At 42.7% G+C, this 15,168-nt stretch overlaps 1 protein-coding gene across 14 annotated transcripts in view; it reads left to right on the forward strand.

Moving 5' to 3' along the window:
* BCAS1 (brain enriched myelin associated protein 1) overlaps window positions 1-14,933 on the forward strand; it is a 72,393-nt gene extending 57,460 nt beyond the window's left edge. For 7 of the 14 annotated variants that reach the window (XM_074318256.1, XM_019726060.2, XM_074318255.1 and 4 more), the window contains 4 exons: window positions 541-714; window positions 7,634-7,699; window positions 9,758-10,021; window positions 13,807-14,933. In XM_074318256.1, coding sequence (XP_074174357.1) covers window positions 541-714; window positions 7,634-7,699; window positions 9,758-10,021; window positions 13,807-13,881 — 579 coding nt within the window. In that variant the 3' untranslated portion in view covers window positions 13,882-14,933. The remainder of the gene's footprint in view (window positions 1-540; window positions 715-7,633; window positions 7,700-9,757; window positions 10,022-13,806) is intronic. The other 7 variants (XM_074318259.1, XM_019726063.2, XM_074318258.1 and 4 more) reach the window with 3 other exon arrangements.
* The last annotated feature ends 235 nt before the right edge of the window (window positions 14,934-15,168 follow it).

Raw genomic sequence — 15,168 nt, forward strand, 5'->3', positions numbered from 1 at the left:
CTGGGGTGAGGTGGGGAAGCGAGTTAATGAGGAGGTGGGGTCTGTTAAGCCGAGTGGCTTTCACACTATCCTGTCTGCATAGAGGACAGTTTCTCCACAGTCGCAGGACAACTAGGATATGGAATGCAAGGTGTCATGGTCGCCATCTCTAAGGTTGGACTCAAGGGAGTGACTACTCCGGATTGTCACACAAACCGAAGCAGCAGGCCTACTGGAATGGAAGGGGTTTGGAGCATGCTCTGAGGGGGCAGTCCCCAAATGGGACTCCCTGTCTAAGCCTTGTACCTTCATAGGGCAGGAATTTTGCCACTTCCAGGTCAGTCTATTTGGCAGTTGTTCAGCAATTGGCTGTTTGAGAGCATATTCGATGACACGAATGGTCCATCTTGAAGATGTGCCTCTGTGGAAATGGTCATAGATTCAAACCGATAGCAAATATGTGGACACAGGGGCAGCCAGGACCCCACTTCATAAAACGTGTTTTGGAGGAATGTTTTCTGGGTGTTTTTCACTGTCTTATTCCTGGGTAAAATAATCCAGGTGGTGTGTGAATCACCAGTAGAGGTTATAAAGTCCGAGGAAGTAGACTCAGCCTTACAAACAGTGGATCTCAACGAAGAAGGAGCTGCCACACCAGAACCCACGGAAGTCAAACTCAAGAGAGAAGACCGCAAGTCACCGAGAAACTCCCTGATGGCATTTCTCAGACAAATGGTAAGCCACTTGCTTCTGGCACAGAAAACACTGAAAAACCTAGGTCAGCTTCCGAAAATAATGACCGGTGTCACAGGTGGCATGAGATGTCATTGTAGGAGGTATGGATGGAATATGAATTGTGCAGTGAGAAAATTCCCTTTTGTGCTTCCGGTTCAATCACAGAGAAAGTCTCAGTTTATTGCTAATATTCCTTAACCTTTCTTTAACCCTGACTAACTCCCTTTGTAGCGAGGAAAGAGCTGGCCTTGGGTCCTGAGTTTTAGCAGACAACATTATCTACTAGAAGTTAGTATTACTGTTTGCTTTTAATTTTATTTATTTTTAAAGGTTCCTTCTGTTTATGACAAATGATACTGCTTTTTTTTTTTTACTATGGTAATTATATGCGGTTTCCTTTGAAAATACATTTATTTACATAAAGAGCATAGGCATTTATTAAAGGATTAAGCAATAAATAGTCAAAGTTGGAAAATTCTGAAGGTGACATGTGAGTGCCACAAACTTGGACAAAGCTGACTTTTAGATCATTCAGATAAGGGAATGACAACATAATTTCCTAATAACGCATAGGTGTAACTTAGTTGTTGAATTTACCATGCTTTCAGTTTGTGTAGAATGGAAAAAAATATGGGCAGACATCTTTTGGTGTCTATGAAGAGTCATGTATATTAACTATCTAAATATCCAGAAAGTTAATATAATGAAATAAAACCCAAATCAGTTGGAAGACAAAAAAAAAAATACATGTAAAAGGTCATTGGTTTAATTCTCTTTTAATGAAAAACAAGAATTTAATTGTAGGGTGCCTTTATTTTCAGAAGTATTTGGGAATTTAATCCTTTGAGAAAGCAACTCTATTTTCACAGGCCCAACCTGTTAAGGAATACTTTCTAGTCCGCAAAACAAAACAAAACCCTTCTCAGTGGGAATTGAGGCATATTAGAAATAACTCTGTTAGAAATTGTTGACAAGAATAATTTCTTTTATTGTTAGGTTCTCATGGAGTAAGATACACAAAGTAACTAGTGGGCAGCCTGTATGGCTGGAAGCCCATCTGGATTCCTGACCATTTACTCTGCAATTTGGCATTAAAAATGGGGATCAAGATTTGAGATTTTTAAACCAATTTTTACATGATGTCAGGAATGAAAAGAACATTTGGCCTATTTCTGGAAAACCATCTACATTTCAGATGGGATCCCCAAATAGCTCATCATAACATTGAGGGTGGTCCACCTTTCCTATTGCTGAGTGGAGTTGAGAGATTAAAAAAAAAAAAGCAAACAGGATGACTTCCTCTTTCAAGTAACCAACCCGAGACGTCTTTATTTAAAAGAGAGGAAAATATAAGAGACTCCAAATAAAGAATGAAAGACATCTAAACCACCCATTGCATCCATTCCAAACAAACCCTTAAATTCTAATGAGGTTCCATATTATATAAATTCATCCTCCAGAGTTATCCATCACATGTTGCTTGGAGATATTTCCTAGCAGTAGAAACTGGGTAAGTCTGAACTGTTAGGGGAACAAGCTTGGAAACCAAAGAGTCCTTTGGAATTGATTTTCCATAGGCGAGGGACAGAGGTAGAAAAGGATACATTTTCCCGAAGCAATCCTCAGTGGATCCATAGTGTCAAGCCTTCTAATGGTCATTGTTCTTATTACCTCTTGCCCATGAAAAGGTGATGCCTGGGAGCGTGAACATTATTCCTTTTAATGGTCAAATTCCAAAGCTTCCATGATTGTTGGGATTTCTCCTGAAATTCCAATTATCCTAATGATTCTTGTCTTGCATTCTGTTCTGTTTTCATTATAACCTTATATTACCATTGTGATTCATTGAAATCCACAAAGGACATGGGTTTCCCAGTTCACCGCAATCCCCACCGCTCCCTATTGTCACACCCAGCCCAGTTCATTCATTGCTGTTACTGGCCCTACCCCTGTGGGTATTTGAGTTTGCAACCCCTGACAGAGAGCCGCCTCATTCTTTATCACAACTCCATGGAATCACGTTCTCTGGATTTATCATACTCTGATTAACCATTGCTCTCCTTGGTTTGTTTCCAACCTGTTACATTTCATTCACGCATTCACTTACTCAACAATTGTTGACTACCCACTATATTCCAGGCACTAGGATACAACAGTGGGCAGAAATGGACATGGTTCTTGTCCTCATGGAGAATAAAGCTGAATGAGGGAAGCAGGCATTTATTTTTAACTCTATGCCATATCCAGTGAGCTCGCACCACGTGTCTCACACACATGATCTCAGCCGCTCCACTAACCTGCGTGAACATCCCTAGACCCCTACTTTCACGCAGATGTGTTAACTATCCCCACAGTGCAGACTCCTGGAAGTCAGCTTCCGCAGTTATTTTCAGGAAACACATTCAGGTAACATGTCATAGCTTCCCAACCAATTTAAAGACTTTGTATTTATGCAAGAAAGAAAAAAAAGAAAAACTCTAAGGGCTTGAAACTAGATACAGCATCTGGCCTATCACAATGGAATTTTTTTCTTTTTTTCTTTTTGAGCCAAATAAGGGCATGTTTCAATTGATTTTAGATATTCTTAGCAAAATACAGCTTTTTAAAAATAATTGATGCAATAGAACACTCAATTTCAAGTACGTCACCCTTGTTTTGTGATCTATATCTCTATTCATCAGATCATTGATTTTCCTACCTTCTAATCTTTGCCTTAAGTTTCCTTCAAATGAGGTATCTACCATCCCATTGCAAAGGAACTCTTGGTTGACTTCAGAAAAAAAGAAATGCATTGTCCCATTCATTTCTAAAGAAATCTTTTTCTTTCCAGAAATTAACCTCATAAAAGTAAAAATAGAAAGCATATAATATTTCAAATAATTGTATTTCAGGGGAAAAAGAAAAACAGAGTCACATAAGCCCTTACTTTGCATTCTGCACATGTAGATATACCATTTCACAAAAACCCTATGGCTCCTACAGTCTTTCAACGTAAGTGCAAGGGACAGCTAAGTCATCTGTCATGCCCTAAAAGAAGAGAGAGAGATTCTTCTGTGCATTCATTCAACTGTATGTCAAGAAATTGGATAGTTGAAGTGCGAGTATATTTTTATAAAGTGAGTGGGTAGAGAGCTGTCTTCATGTACCCACAAACCAGGTAGGCAGATGAAACCGTTAAGGTGGTAGACAGAAACATACATATAGGTTTGGTTTATAATTTGTCAATATTAATAACATCTTGTACTTGAAAAGTGCTTTCCTCCTCCAAACTATTGTCACATGCATTGTTTCATTAAATCCTCCTCCAGGCTCTTTAGATCACTAGTTTTGTAAGAAATTCTTTGTTAGAATAACATTCTCAGGCTTAGATAAGAAAGACTGTGAGCTTCAATATGGGGCAAATTAAAGGCCCAAAAGAGGAGAGAGCTATGAAATCAGAGTTTTGGGTTGATTCCATTCAATCTGATAAATCTAAGAAAACCTGTTGAAATTTACTATCTGGAGGGGAAAAAAGGACAGTGGCTTATAATAATAATAGTTATAAAACAAAACAAAACAAAACAAACAGTTCTCTAGCCAAAGTTCTCGACCTCAAATTCTTTCCTGAGCATTTAAGTATGAATACTGAGCTACTCTTTCAAGAAAGGTTTCTGAAAGGAGCATTTGTTTGGGCAATTCCTGTCTACACCAATGGCTTGCATTTTTATCTACCCTTAAAGGGGATTCTATAGTCATTGGCTGTTCTCAGTTATGAATAGTAATAATAATAGCTACCACTTATTGGTTACCTGCAAATGGCATGGCTGGCTCTGTGCTGATAAGGGCACGGCATGCATTAACCCAATTATTAATAGGAAAACCTTGGGAAACAAGCTCTCTTCCTGCCCCACCGTGCAGACGACGGCAGGCGACTTGCTCAAGGTCAGAGAGCTGCTCACTGGCAAAGCCAGAACTCAGACTCGGACGCCTGTTGACTCTAAAGCTCACTCTCACACCCGTTATTTCTGCTCCCCATGCCCCTGGCAGCGGGGTTGCTTTGAGAGTAAATGGAGGTGGAACAACCATAGCTCCATTCTGGTGATTCTCTTACACAGTAGTAATGTTTTCTGTGGAAACATCACTTTTATGTGTTGGGTTTACCTGAAATTACCTAAAATGACACTCACCTGAAATTGCAAGGCAAAAGAGAGAATTAATACATGACTTACATAAAGCTGGGACATCGTTTTCTGAATATACTTGTCACTAAAATGAGATTTATCTCTGCTGTATAATTTTGTCTGAATTGCCCAATTCCATTTCCAATGAGGATCTTGGGAAAACACAAAACTTGGACGCACAGCCTTTGTTTCTCCTGGAAATTTCTAGCAGGTCCTATTCCTTGAATTTGTTGTAATGAGGCTGATCTAGTAAACAATCTTGCTGATATGCTCACACTCCATTAAAATGTCATCCCAATTCTTTGTCTTTTGCATCTCAACTTTGGTTGGATTAGATGTCCATCAAAATAGATTTCATTCCTTTCAAAGAAATGTGAACTGACCACCAAACATTTTCACTAGAATTTTGGATATCTAAGAGATATACGAGTATATTGGAGATGGTTCAAACATTCCTCAGAGTATCAAGCTATAGGAATGCATGACACAACGAAAGGAATAGAAAATGACTTTATTAATATGCCAGGGTTGGATGTCACAACCAGATGCCATCTGCACACTGCAGGCTGGTGCCCTGACATGCTTCCCCTTTCACTCTCATGAATAAGAATACACTCCATGAAGGCAGTTGCCAGTATCATCACACTGGAGAAATCTCTGAAATTACTTAATAGTCTTCAGACTGTTCTTTAAAGTATTAAATAGCCTCTGAAAGAATTTTAGTCTCCTTCAACAGTAACTGCTATTTTTGACAGCTAGAAAAAATAAGCTTCTGTGGTCATGGTCCCTTGAATACAGAGCCCAACATGAACTATTCTAATTTGACTTTGAAAGAGGGCTCTGCCAAGACGAGAGAAGAGGGATAGGAAGAAAACAAAGGAGGGAGACAGGAAGGAGGTAAGAAAGAAAGGGAGGGAGGGAGGAATTCTTAATAACTATTGTCATTGAAAGGACCTCAGATGGACTTAATAAAACCCCTAGGTAAGCTCAGCCGACAGTCACCTTTGCGTAAATACAGGTTTATATGCCTCAAAATGAACAACAGAGAAAAATCATAGAAAAGCTTGAGATATTCGTGTGTGTTTTTTAAAGGTTGAACTTTTTGCAATGATCCCCCTGACGGCCTGAGGGTCTGATTTCAGGATGCCAACCTAGGTCCATGGCTGGGGAGAGAGCTTTCTGATTCAATCCAAATTCTCCTCCAGGGGCGAGCAAAGAAAGGGAGGGGGAAAAACTAATATAATATTAAATGTCAACTGTAATTGAAACAACAAGAAAAGAAAGAAAGCAAATTTAAAACTTACTCTGACAGAATATCTAAGGGACACCAAATGGAAACAACTAAAGGGAAGATAAAAAATCTGTTTCTTAAGGGGCAACGGTGGTCATTCAACATTCCCCAAAGGCTGACTAATGTGGACATGCCACTATATTCTAAAGGACACTGGGCAACGTGTGTGAGTAGGAAGGGCTCTTACCACACAGCCTGAATTCTGGAGGCCAAATGAAATCCCCAAGTGACAAAACCTTTGAGTGAGATGGGGAGGCTGACAGAGCTGGTTGTAGGGAGAGAAATAGTAACCAGGAGAGTCCATTTCTTTTTCTAAACGTTCTCCAGCATAGAGCGTTACTAAATGCACGGTTGCAACTCCAGATACCATTTGTCTACCGCCAGTTAGCTTAACGGATGCTTAAACTCAAAGGTGCCTCAAAATCCCTTGGAGGGCTTGCTTAAAACAGAGTACTGGGCCTTACCTCTCAGAGTTTCTGATTCTGTAGACCTGGAGTCGTTCTCAAGAATCTACATTTCTAACAAGTTCCCAGGTGACGCTGAAGCTGCTGGTCCCGCGATCACAACTGTAGAACCCTGAGAGTGTCTGGGTTTAAGGAGCCAAAGCAGTGAATTCAACTCCATGTAGCCCTGTCAGTGATGCCATTGGCCAAAGGGGGGCGCTAAAAGGCGGGAAATGGAATGTTCCACATACCGCATCTCCCCACTAGGGGGTAAAAATACAATAAAACAACTACCGCTAGCAGTCACCAATGGAAGGCTACCATGATTTAATTGTTAGTTTATCCATTTTAATGTTTATATTTTTCCAGTTTTATTGAGATGTAATTGACATACATCACTGCATGTGTTTCAGGGGTGTAGCATAAAGGTTTGACTTGCATCCGTATATTGTGAAATGATTACCACAATAAGTTTAGTTAACATCCATCATCTCATGCAGATCCAATAAAAAGAAATGGGGAAAAAAAATTTCTCCTTGTAATGAGAACTCAGTATTTACTTCCTTAACAACTTTCATTTACACCATCCAGCAGTGGTAACTATAGTTACCACTGTACCTTACATCCCTAGTTCCTATTTATCTTATAACTGGAAGTTTGTACCTTTTGACCCCTGTTTGTTCACTGATTCATTCATTCAACATGTTCAATCACCTCCTGGTTCCAACATTAGTATTTTCATCATCATTTATTCATCCCAGAATTACCTAACCCCAGGGTTCAGGACTTTTGTTTTTGTTGTTGTTATTTTTGGAGGCCAACACTTGAATTTAATTAGACTTTGGGTACAGACCACATGGAAATTGTATGTCTCATAAGTAATATAGTTCCAATTGGTCTTCATTTGTCTCGATCCCAAATCTCAATATGAATGCCTGTGGCCCTCCATTTCAGAACTTCTTTCGCATTCTCCATTTTGTTGTGCTTATGGTAGCTGAAAGGCCATTGTCTGTTTGTTATTTTAGTCAGTGAAAGGGAATGGAGGGATCACCCACTCAGAAGAAATAAATGGGAAAGACTCCAGCTACCAAGTAAGTGACCTGTAAATTTGGTTCGGTGGTGGGTTTAGCTGGCATATTCTCGCCTCTTTCCAGCCTCATTTCCAACGCAATTCTCAACCACAGCCAACTCATTAACATCTGTAGGTTAGGCATTTACTGCATATCAGGCACTGACTCGGGCTCTGCAGATACAAGCATGAGTGAGCCGCAGTCCCTCCGCTGTTTCTTATTGCAAGGCTGTCACACATGCTCTTCCTTCTTCTCCTTCCTCTCCTACAAGTCTTGACCTAAATGTCACAGGGGACTCCATTCAACAAGTATTTCCTGAGTGCCTCATCTGTACCAGGCATTCAGAAACTCACAGTGTCCCAGAAAGAGTCACCTCTGGCAGTGTGAAGCCAGGATGAACAGTTTGCCCAGGACTTGCCTGGTTCTAAAACTGTAAGTCAGATGTCCTGGAACCCCCTTACTCCCAGACAAACCAAGACAATCGGTCCCCTTATGTTTGGCATTTCACATGGGCCAAACTCCGTGGCATATAGGCTTTCCATTACTAGCTAATTTAATCCTCCCGACACCATGAAGTATGATTCCTTTTATTACCCCCATACAGGTGAGGAGGCTGAGAGAGCAAACAATTTATTCTAGGCCCCACGGCAAGGATGTGATGGAATTAGAACCACACCAGGTCCGTTTGACTCCAGACACTAAGCTCTTACCCACTCACTGTCCTCTTAAAATCTTCCACACAACAGAAACAGTTAATGGGGTGTTTGAACAGGGTCACTGGTTTCCGGACTTTCTGAGCAGCATTGTGGTGGGAATTTCTGGCTCCTTCTAATGTATCTGCTCGGGGCTGTCTGCTGTACTTGGATATCTGTATCTTAGCATTCGCTACAATGTTGGCAACAGGCATCTGACAGAGATATTCAGGACATGTTGTTACAGAACAGCTTCTTGGGGTACACCGGATGTCTAATGCTTCTTTCTCCAAGGAATTCTGCCCCCCACCCTGGGAGCTGCAACCTGGGGAGGCCTCAGAACTGGACAATCTCCTCTGTCTTCTCACTTATTTCTAAGGGGTGGGCTTTTGGTTTAAGTAAATTATGGGTGAAAGGCTTTGACTTCTTAATAGATTTTTTTTTGTTATCTGTAAGTTACCCAGCATTTTCTAGAATTTTGGATTTTACAGACTCATCCCTCCAAATTGTAGGAACCAAATAGGACTGTAAACATTTATTTCACTTTAGCACAAAAGAATGTATAAGTTCAAAACTAAAAGTAAAACAATCATCATCTTTTATCACTGTTTCATGAAACAAAAGGGCAGTTTCACCCCTGAAATCAAGACAGACATAAAGAAAAGAATAGCCACCCCCAGGAAAAGAGTCACATGCGTTTGCAAGTGGAGAAACCCTCTTAAAGCTGCACGCCCCTGAGAGGGCTTCAGGAACAGCTGGATCCAGGGGCATACACAATGCCATCAGTATGGGGGCACTTTCTCCCTCCCTCTCGTCATCTCTCAGCTCTGCTCTCCTCTGTGTTGGCTTGCTTTTCAAGCATTCTTTCTGGAAATGGCGGTGGCCCTGGAAGCTCCAGGCTTTTATCTTCAAACCCAATGGAAAGGAAGCAGGACTCTCATTCAGTTTTTCTTTGCCTGGCCACCCTGAACCAATCACAGCAGCCCATTCACATGCAATGCTCTGATTGGCCAGGCCTGAGTCACATGCCCTTGTCCAGGGGTGGACTTAGTTTGCCTAAAAGCCAAGGAATGCATGTGAAAGAAGAGTGGTTCCCCAAGGGAAACCCAGCTTCTGGTACCAGAAAAGGAGGAAAGAATGCTTGCTGGGAATGCACAAAATTAATTAACGAATCATTAGATAAATAAATAAGTGTCCCCTACTGTGGCCTTGTGCCATAATTAAGCATTGGCACATTTTTCTTTTCTCTTTTTTCATTTTACCCAGGACTCCTGAAAATGTAGACACCATCCAACATGTGAACATCTCTGTTTTAACATATTTATTCACCTGCTGTTGAGAGTTGTCTTGCAGCCACTAAAATGCATTTTGTTTGAACTTGCTGTAGACAGCAGACTCCACAGAGAAGGCCATCACACCACCAGAGCCAGAGCCGGCTGGGGCAGTCCAGAAGGGGAAAGAGGGCTCCTCAAAGGACAAGAAGGCGACGGCTGAGATAAACAAGCAGAAGAGCAAAAAGCAGGAAGCCAAAGAACCGGCCCCATGTGCCGAGCCGGTTGTGGTGGAGGCGAACTCACTGCAGGGCGGAGACAAGCCCCAAAAGAGACCTGAGAAGCGGCGGCAGTCCCTCGGGGGCTTCTTCAAGGGCCTGGTAGGTTGACCCTTCACCTCTCCTTCCTGGGCTCTCGGGCCAGGCGTGTGGTTCCCACTTCGGAAGGGGACCAACGGCCTAGGGGCTGGAGGACATTTGTCAAACGATATTTACGGAGTACCTACTGTGTGCCAGGCTCTGTGCCAGGCACAGAGAGCCAGGCCAATGTGGGCCATGCTGTCTAGAGCTGATGGTCAGGTACAGGATGGATGGATGGGAAGGGCGAGGAGGCAGAAGGCAGGCATGTGAGGGGAGCCTGTGTGTGAGGATGTGGCCTGGCCTTGGGTTTAAGAGGAACGTCAAGGAAGGCATCTCAGAGGAAATGTGGGATTTCAGGTTAGCTGGTGGGAGGCGGTGGTAAGGGGAGGTCTGGAGGCAGAATGCGTTCCACGCAGTGGAAGCTGTGCTGGAGAGGTAAGAGAATGCAAGGACAGGGAGGTCGTGACAGGGACAGGTGAGCACAAGAAGCATCCATGTTCGGCTATGGCCAAAGGGAGCCTTGGAGAATTTAAATCAGGGAAATTGTTCTAAGCCTGACCCTGGGGGCTGAGTATACAGAGGTGACTAAAACTTAGCTCCTTCCCTCCAGAGAAGCCCGGTCGGGACTGAGTGGAGGCCAGACATTAGATGATTAATCTTTTGTGCTTCTTTATTTCTATTTGGTTCTTCTTTGTCTCCTGCCCTAGACTATTGGCTTTGGGAGGGCAGTGACCTTACCGGTCACAGGCAGAAGCGCTGTCCTCCCCAGCGTGGTGGCTAGAACATAGTAGACACTCCTTAAGTGTGTGTTGAATGAGTGAAAGGGTGGATGGGGTGAAATACGACACTAGAAAATGTGTCATTATATTTGGGATCAGGTAAATCCTGGCCAACAAGGAGAGTCTGAAGGGTCATTACGCAGATGATAAGCAAGGTGACCAATCATAAACCAAAAGGAGAAACAAGTAGAATCAGATCTCGGATTCAAGGGAAAGTGGGCTGAAGCTGACAGTCAAGTACAGGATGGAGGGGTGGGAAGGGCGAGGAGGCAGAAGGCAGGCATGTGAGGGGAGCCTGCGTGTAAGGACGTGGCCTGCCGTTACCTGCCAAGCCGTGGTGCAGTGGGCGCTGTCTAGCGTGGGGAGGGTTGCATTCCAGAAAGGTTCTGAGCTTAGAGCTCCAGTGCCTCTCTTTATTGGTGGCTGTCGGTTTCTTTTGCCAGAGGACCCTGGGGTGTTCTCTTCATGTCTCCTTATCCATGAAATTCCAGGATCTAATAGGATGGATCTAACCAGTAGTTCCATTCCAGGAGTGATTTGCGGACATTTGGCAATGTCCAGAGACAACCCTGATTGTCACAACTTTGAGTAGGTGCTATTGGGACATTGCAGGTACCAGGGATGCTGCTAAATGTCCTATAGTGCATGGGACAGTCCCCTGCAAAGAAGAGGTATTCAGCCTAAAGTGTCAATAATGTTAAGGCTAGACCAAGGCTTTGCAAACTACAGCCCATGGACCAAATTGGGCCACCACTTGTTTTTGTAAATAAAGTTTTATTGGAACACAACCACATACGTTCGTTTACATATTGTCTATGGCAGCTTTCACACTAAAACAGCAGCCTCACTCCAGGCCCTAGAAACCTGGAAGTTTGTTCCTAGATTTGACCCCAGCTTTACCACTTAGTGGCCATGTGACTTTGGACAAGTCACCTTTCTGAGTTTCAGGTACTCTATCAATGGGGCGAATAGTACTGATGTCACAGGGTTAGCATGAAGATGAAATGAGATGCTGTAGAGTGTCCTTAGAACAAAGCCTGGCACATTTTAATTTGTCAGGAGGGAATAACTATGTTGTGAGTCGTTTAGTCAGCCCCTCCCTAGGTTGTAAAGCTGTGGAGATGACTAAGACACCGTTGTGTCCTGAGGAGTTTGTGATTTAATCCACGCATCAGGCAGTGGAAACGGGGTGGTCGGGAATGGCTTAGCGCTGCGGAGACCGGCTCAGGATTCAGGGAAACGGGACACAGAAGCTGGATCCCCTACATCCTAGTGGAGAACTCGATGGAAGTGACTTACCCTCACTGAGCTTCCTCCTTTGCTCTGTAAGTGACAATGGAGTCGACTTCCGGGGTGCTGTGGGGACCAGGTGTGATCCCAGCTGTAAGACCAGTCCCATGCATGGACCGATGAGGCAACAGGCTCACGGGACAAGGAATTAATTGATCAGAGGTCACACTACCTGAGAGGAGCAGAGCCGTCCTCAAACCCAGTTATGGCTGACTCCTGAGCCCGGGATTTCCATATGCCATGTTGTCCTGTCATCTTGATGTTCCCAAAGACTAATGCAGCAGCGTATTACATATAGTTAGAGGCTTGATAAATGTACATACTATACTATATATCATTGTATACTATGTATACTCTACTACATTCTGTCACCTGACACTGTGTGTGTATACTATACTATATACCCTTTACTGTAGTCTATTCTACTAGCCTACCCATCCTGTACACTACTATATACACCATACTCTACCCTCTGTGTTATATATACTATATAATACATACCGTGGTGCACTATACTATATGTTTACTGTATATATGCTATACTCACTATACTAGACTTCACTATGTACATATTATAGATACTATGCAACATACCCTCCCCTACATTATGCTACTCTACACTACACTATCCTATCTATATACACTACATATTCTGCTCCATACGATAGGCAGCACTCTATATACTTTACTGTATGGACAGCGAAGTACTATATACACTATCGACGCTCTACTAGCTCATATTATACTAGACTGTAGTCACTATACTGTAAAATAGGGCCAACAGTAATTGTATCCCTGATACAGGCAGCAAGATGGATGCATCTCACATCCATTCTGCTGCATGAAAGAAGCGAGACTCGAGAGCTATATACTGTGTGATTCCATTGATAGGACATCGTGGAAAAGACAAAAGTCTAGGGATGGAGAACAGATCAGCGGCTGCAGGGTCGGGGGTAGTGGTTGCCGACACGGGGACAAGAGAGGGTTTGGAGGTGATTGAACTGCTCTATATTTTGATTTTGGTGGTGGTTACATGACTACTTGAGTTGGTCAAAGATCATAGATCTGTACACAAAAAGGGTTAATGTTATTGTCTGCAAATTATACTTGGCAGAAAAGGTAAAATAATAATAACAACAGTAATAATAGTACTTGACTCGTAGAGTTTATCCAACCGCATTCAGTCAATACAAAGGACTACCTATTGTGTGCCAGGCACTTGCTAGGTGTGGAGGATACAGCAGACAATGCACAGAGCATCCATTCTGGTGGAGACAGACGTTAGACAAATAACATTGTTTCAGGCAGTGTTTCAGACGTTCTGTAAGAAAATTAAAAGTGCACTTAGAAAGTGATTAGAGAGGGTGACAGAGCGAGCTATAATTGTTGAGGGTTTTCAACTCCCCAGGTACTGTGCTAAGTGCATTGCAAGTATGAACTCACTTTATCTTAGAACAGCCCTCTGAGATAAGTTGTATCAGCCCCCTTTTAAACATAAAGAAACTGAAGCACAAAGAGTGAAGTGACTTGTCCCAGATTTCAGAGAGCTAGAAAGTAATAAAACGGGGCGTTGAACTTGGATGTCTGATTGGAGACCATTCTCATCCGCTACCCACGAGTCAGGTGTATTTCTTGAACACAGCACCTGGTACAGAGTAAGCGCTAAATAAATGGCAGTGGTTGCTGTTGCTATTACACATCTTCAATAGGATGCACCTTCTTTGTGTTTTTCTCCAGGGACCAAAGCGGATGTCGGATGCTCAAGTGCAAACAGACCCCGTATCCATTGGACCAGTTGGCAAATCCAAGTAAACAAATCGCTCAAGTTCTCACCAACTCCTCCTGCCACCGTGATGCCTTCCCCCTACTCCATCTCCTCCCCCAAACCCCCTCCGTGTACATATCTTTCCTTCTGATGGCCATCAAATGAAATTCTGCCTACAAATGAAGCCTGAGCTGTTGTATATTGAGGTGTATTATTTACGTCTCTGGTCCAATCTTTCCTGGGAAATAACTGTGAGGAAGGTTTAGCCGGTTAACTAGTCAGGAAGAGTTGATGTGTGCGCAGGGTGGGGGAGGAGGGCATGGAGGAATGCATTCTGGTTAAGTTACGACAAATGGCAGTGATGAGTATGGTGCAGGAGAGAAATGCCTTCTGGAAGGAATTAAGCTTTGTAGTCACTACAGGCTCATCCTCTAAGCTTGAAGAGGAAAGATGAAAATCTGTTTGTTTAAGTTCACATTTCAAGGAGGGAGAACATGGGCTCTGTGTTGGGAGGTTGCCAATTTCCTGGAACGGGAATGTGTGGGGATTGAATAAGAGTTGTTTTTCAAATAGGGCCCTTGAAAGTTGCTGAGGAGAGGGAGAAGATTGACTGGAGAGGGCTTGAAATGATTTGGGGAAACAATTGCTTTCCGAGGCTCAGTGACAAGGAGGATTCCAACTTCAAAACAAAACAAATAAATGAAGTTGCAAGTTTCTTTGGCAACACAAGGGGGCGTCCGGGGCTCCATTTTAATCCTGTGTCCCTAACAAAGATTGTGTCCCGGCAATCACACATCATTAATTTTCTCAGATGGCTGAGGGGCTTGCTTCATCTGTTCTGTCTGACACTTACCTCAAGTCTGTCTGTAATTTCCTAATGTTCTCAGGATGTGCTCTGATAAAACCCTCCCCATAACCCCTGTTAATAAACATTTACAGATTATTCAAATATCTGAGTTTTCTTTAATACTCATACAGAGGAGTAAATAGGACCATGAGTCGATTAAGATGTAATTCAAACGTAGCATGTGATTGACTGATACCATGTACGCTGTATCTTTCTTTTTGATTTAATAAAAGAAATACATTTACACCTCAAGCATTTTTTAATGTTCCGCTCTTGAAGCAGGTGTCTCACACTCTATGTCTGAGATTCCTTTATCTTCCCCCAGTATAAAATCAGTGTTTTTCCTCCAGCTTGCCTGCTCTCCCAGCTCCTCCTAGATTTCCTTGTATATGGGCACACACATTCACATACAAATGTGTACGTGTGCATTTGCATAGACAAACACACATGCGTAAAAAAGTACTGGTTTGGACCAGGCTGCCTAGAG

Source organism: Rhinolophus sinicus, linkage group LG13 (genome assembly GCF_036562045.2).
Source record: "Rhinolophus sinicus isolate RSC01 linkage group LG13, ASM3656204v1, whole genome shotgun sequence".
Lineage (NCBI taxonomy): Eukaryota > Metazoa > Chordata > Mammalia > Chiroptera > Rhinolophidae > Rhinolophus > Rhinolophus sinicus.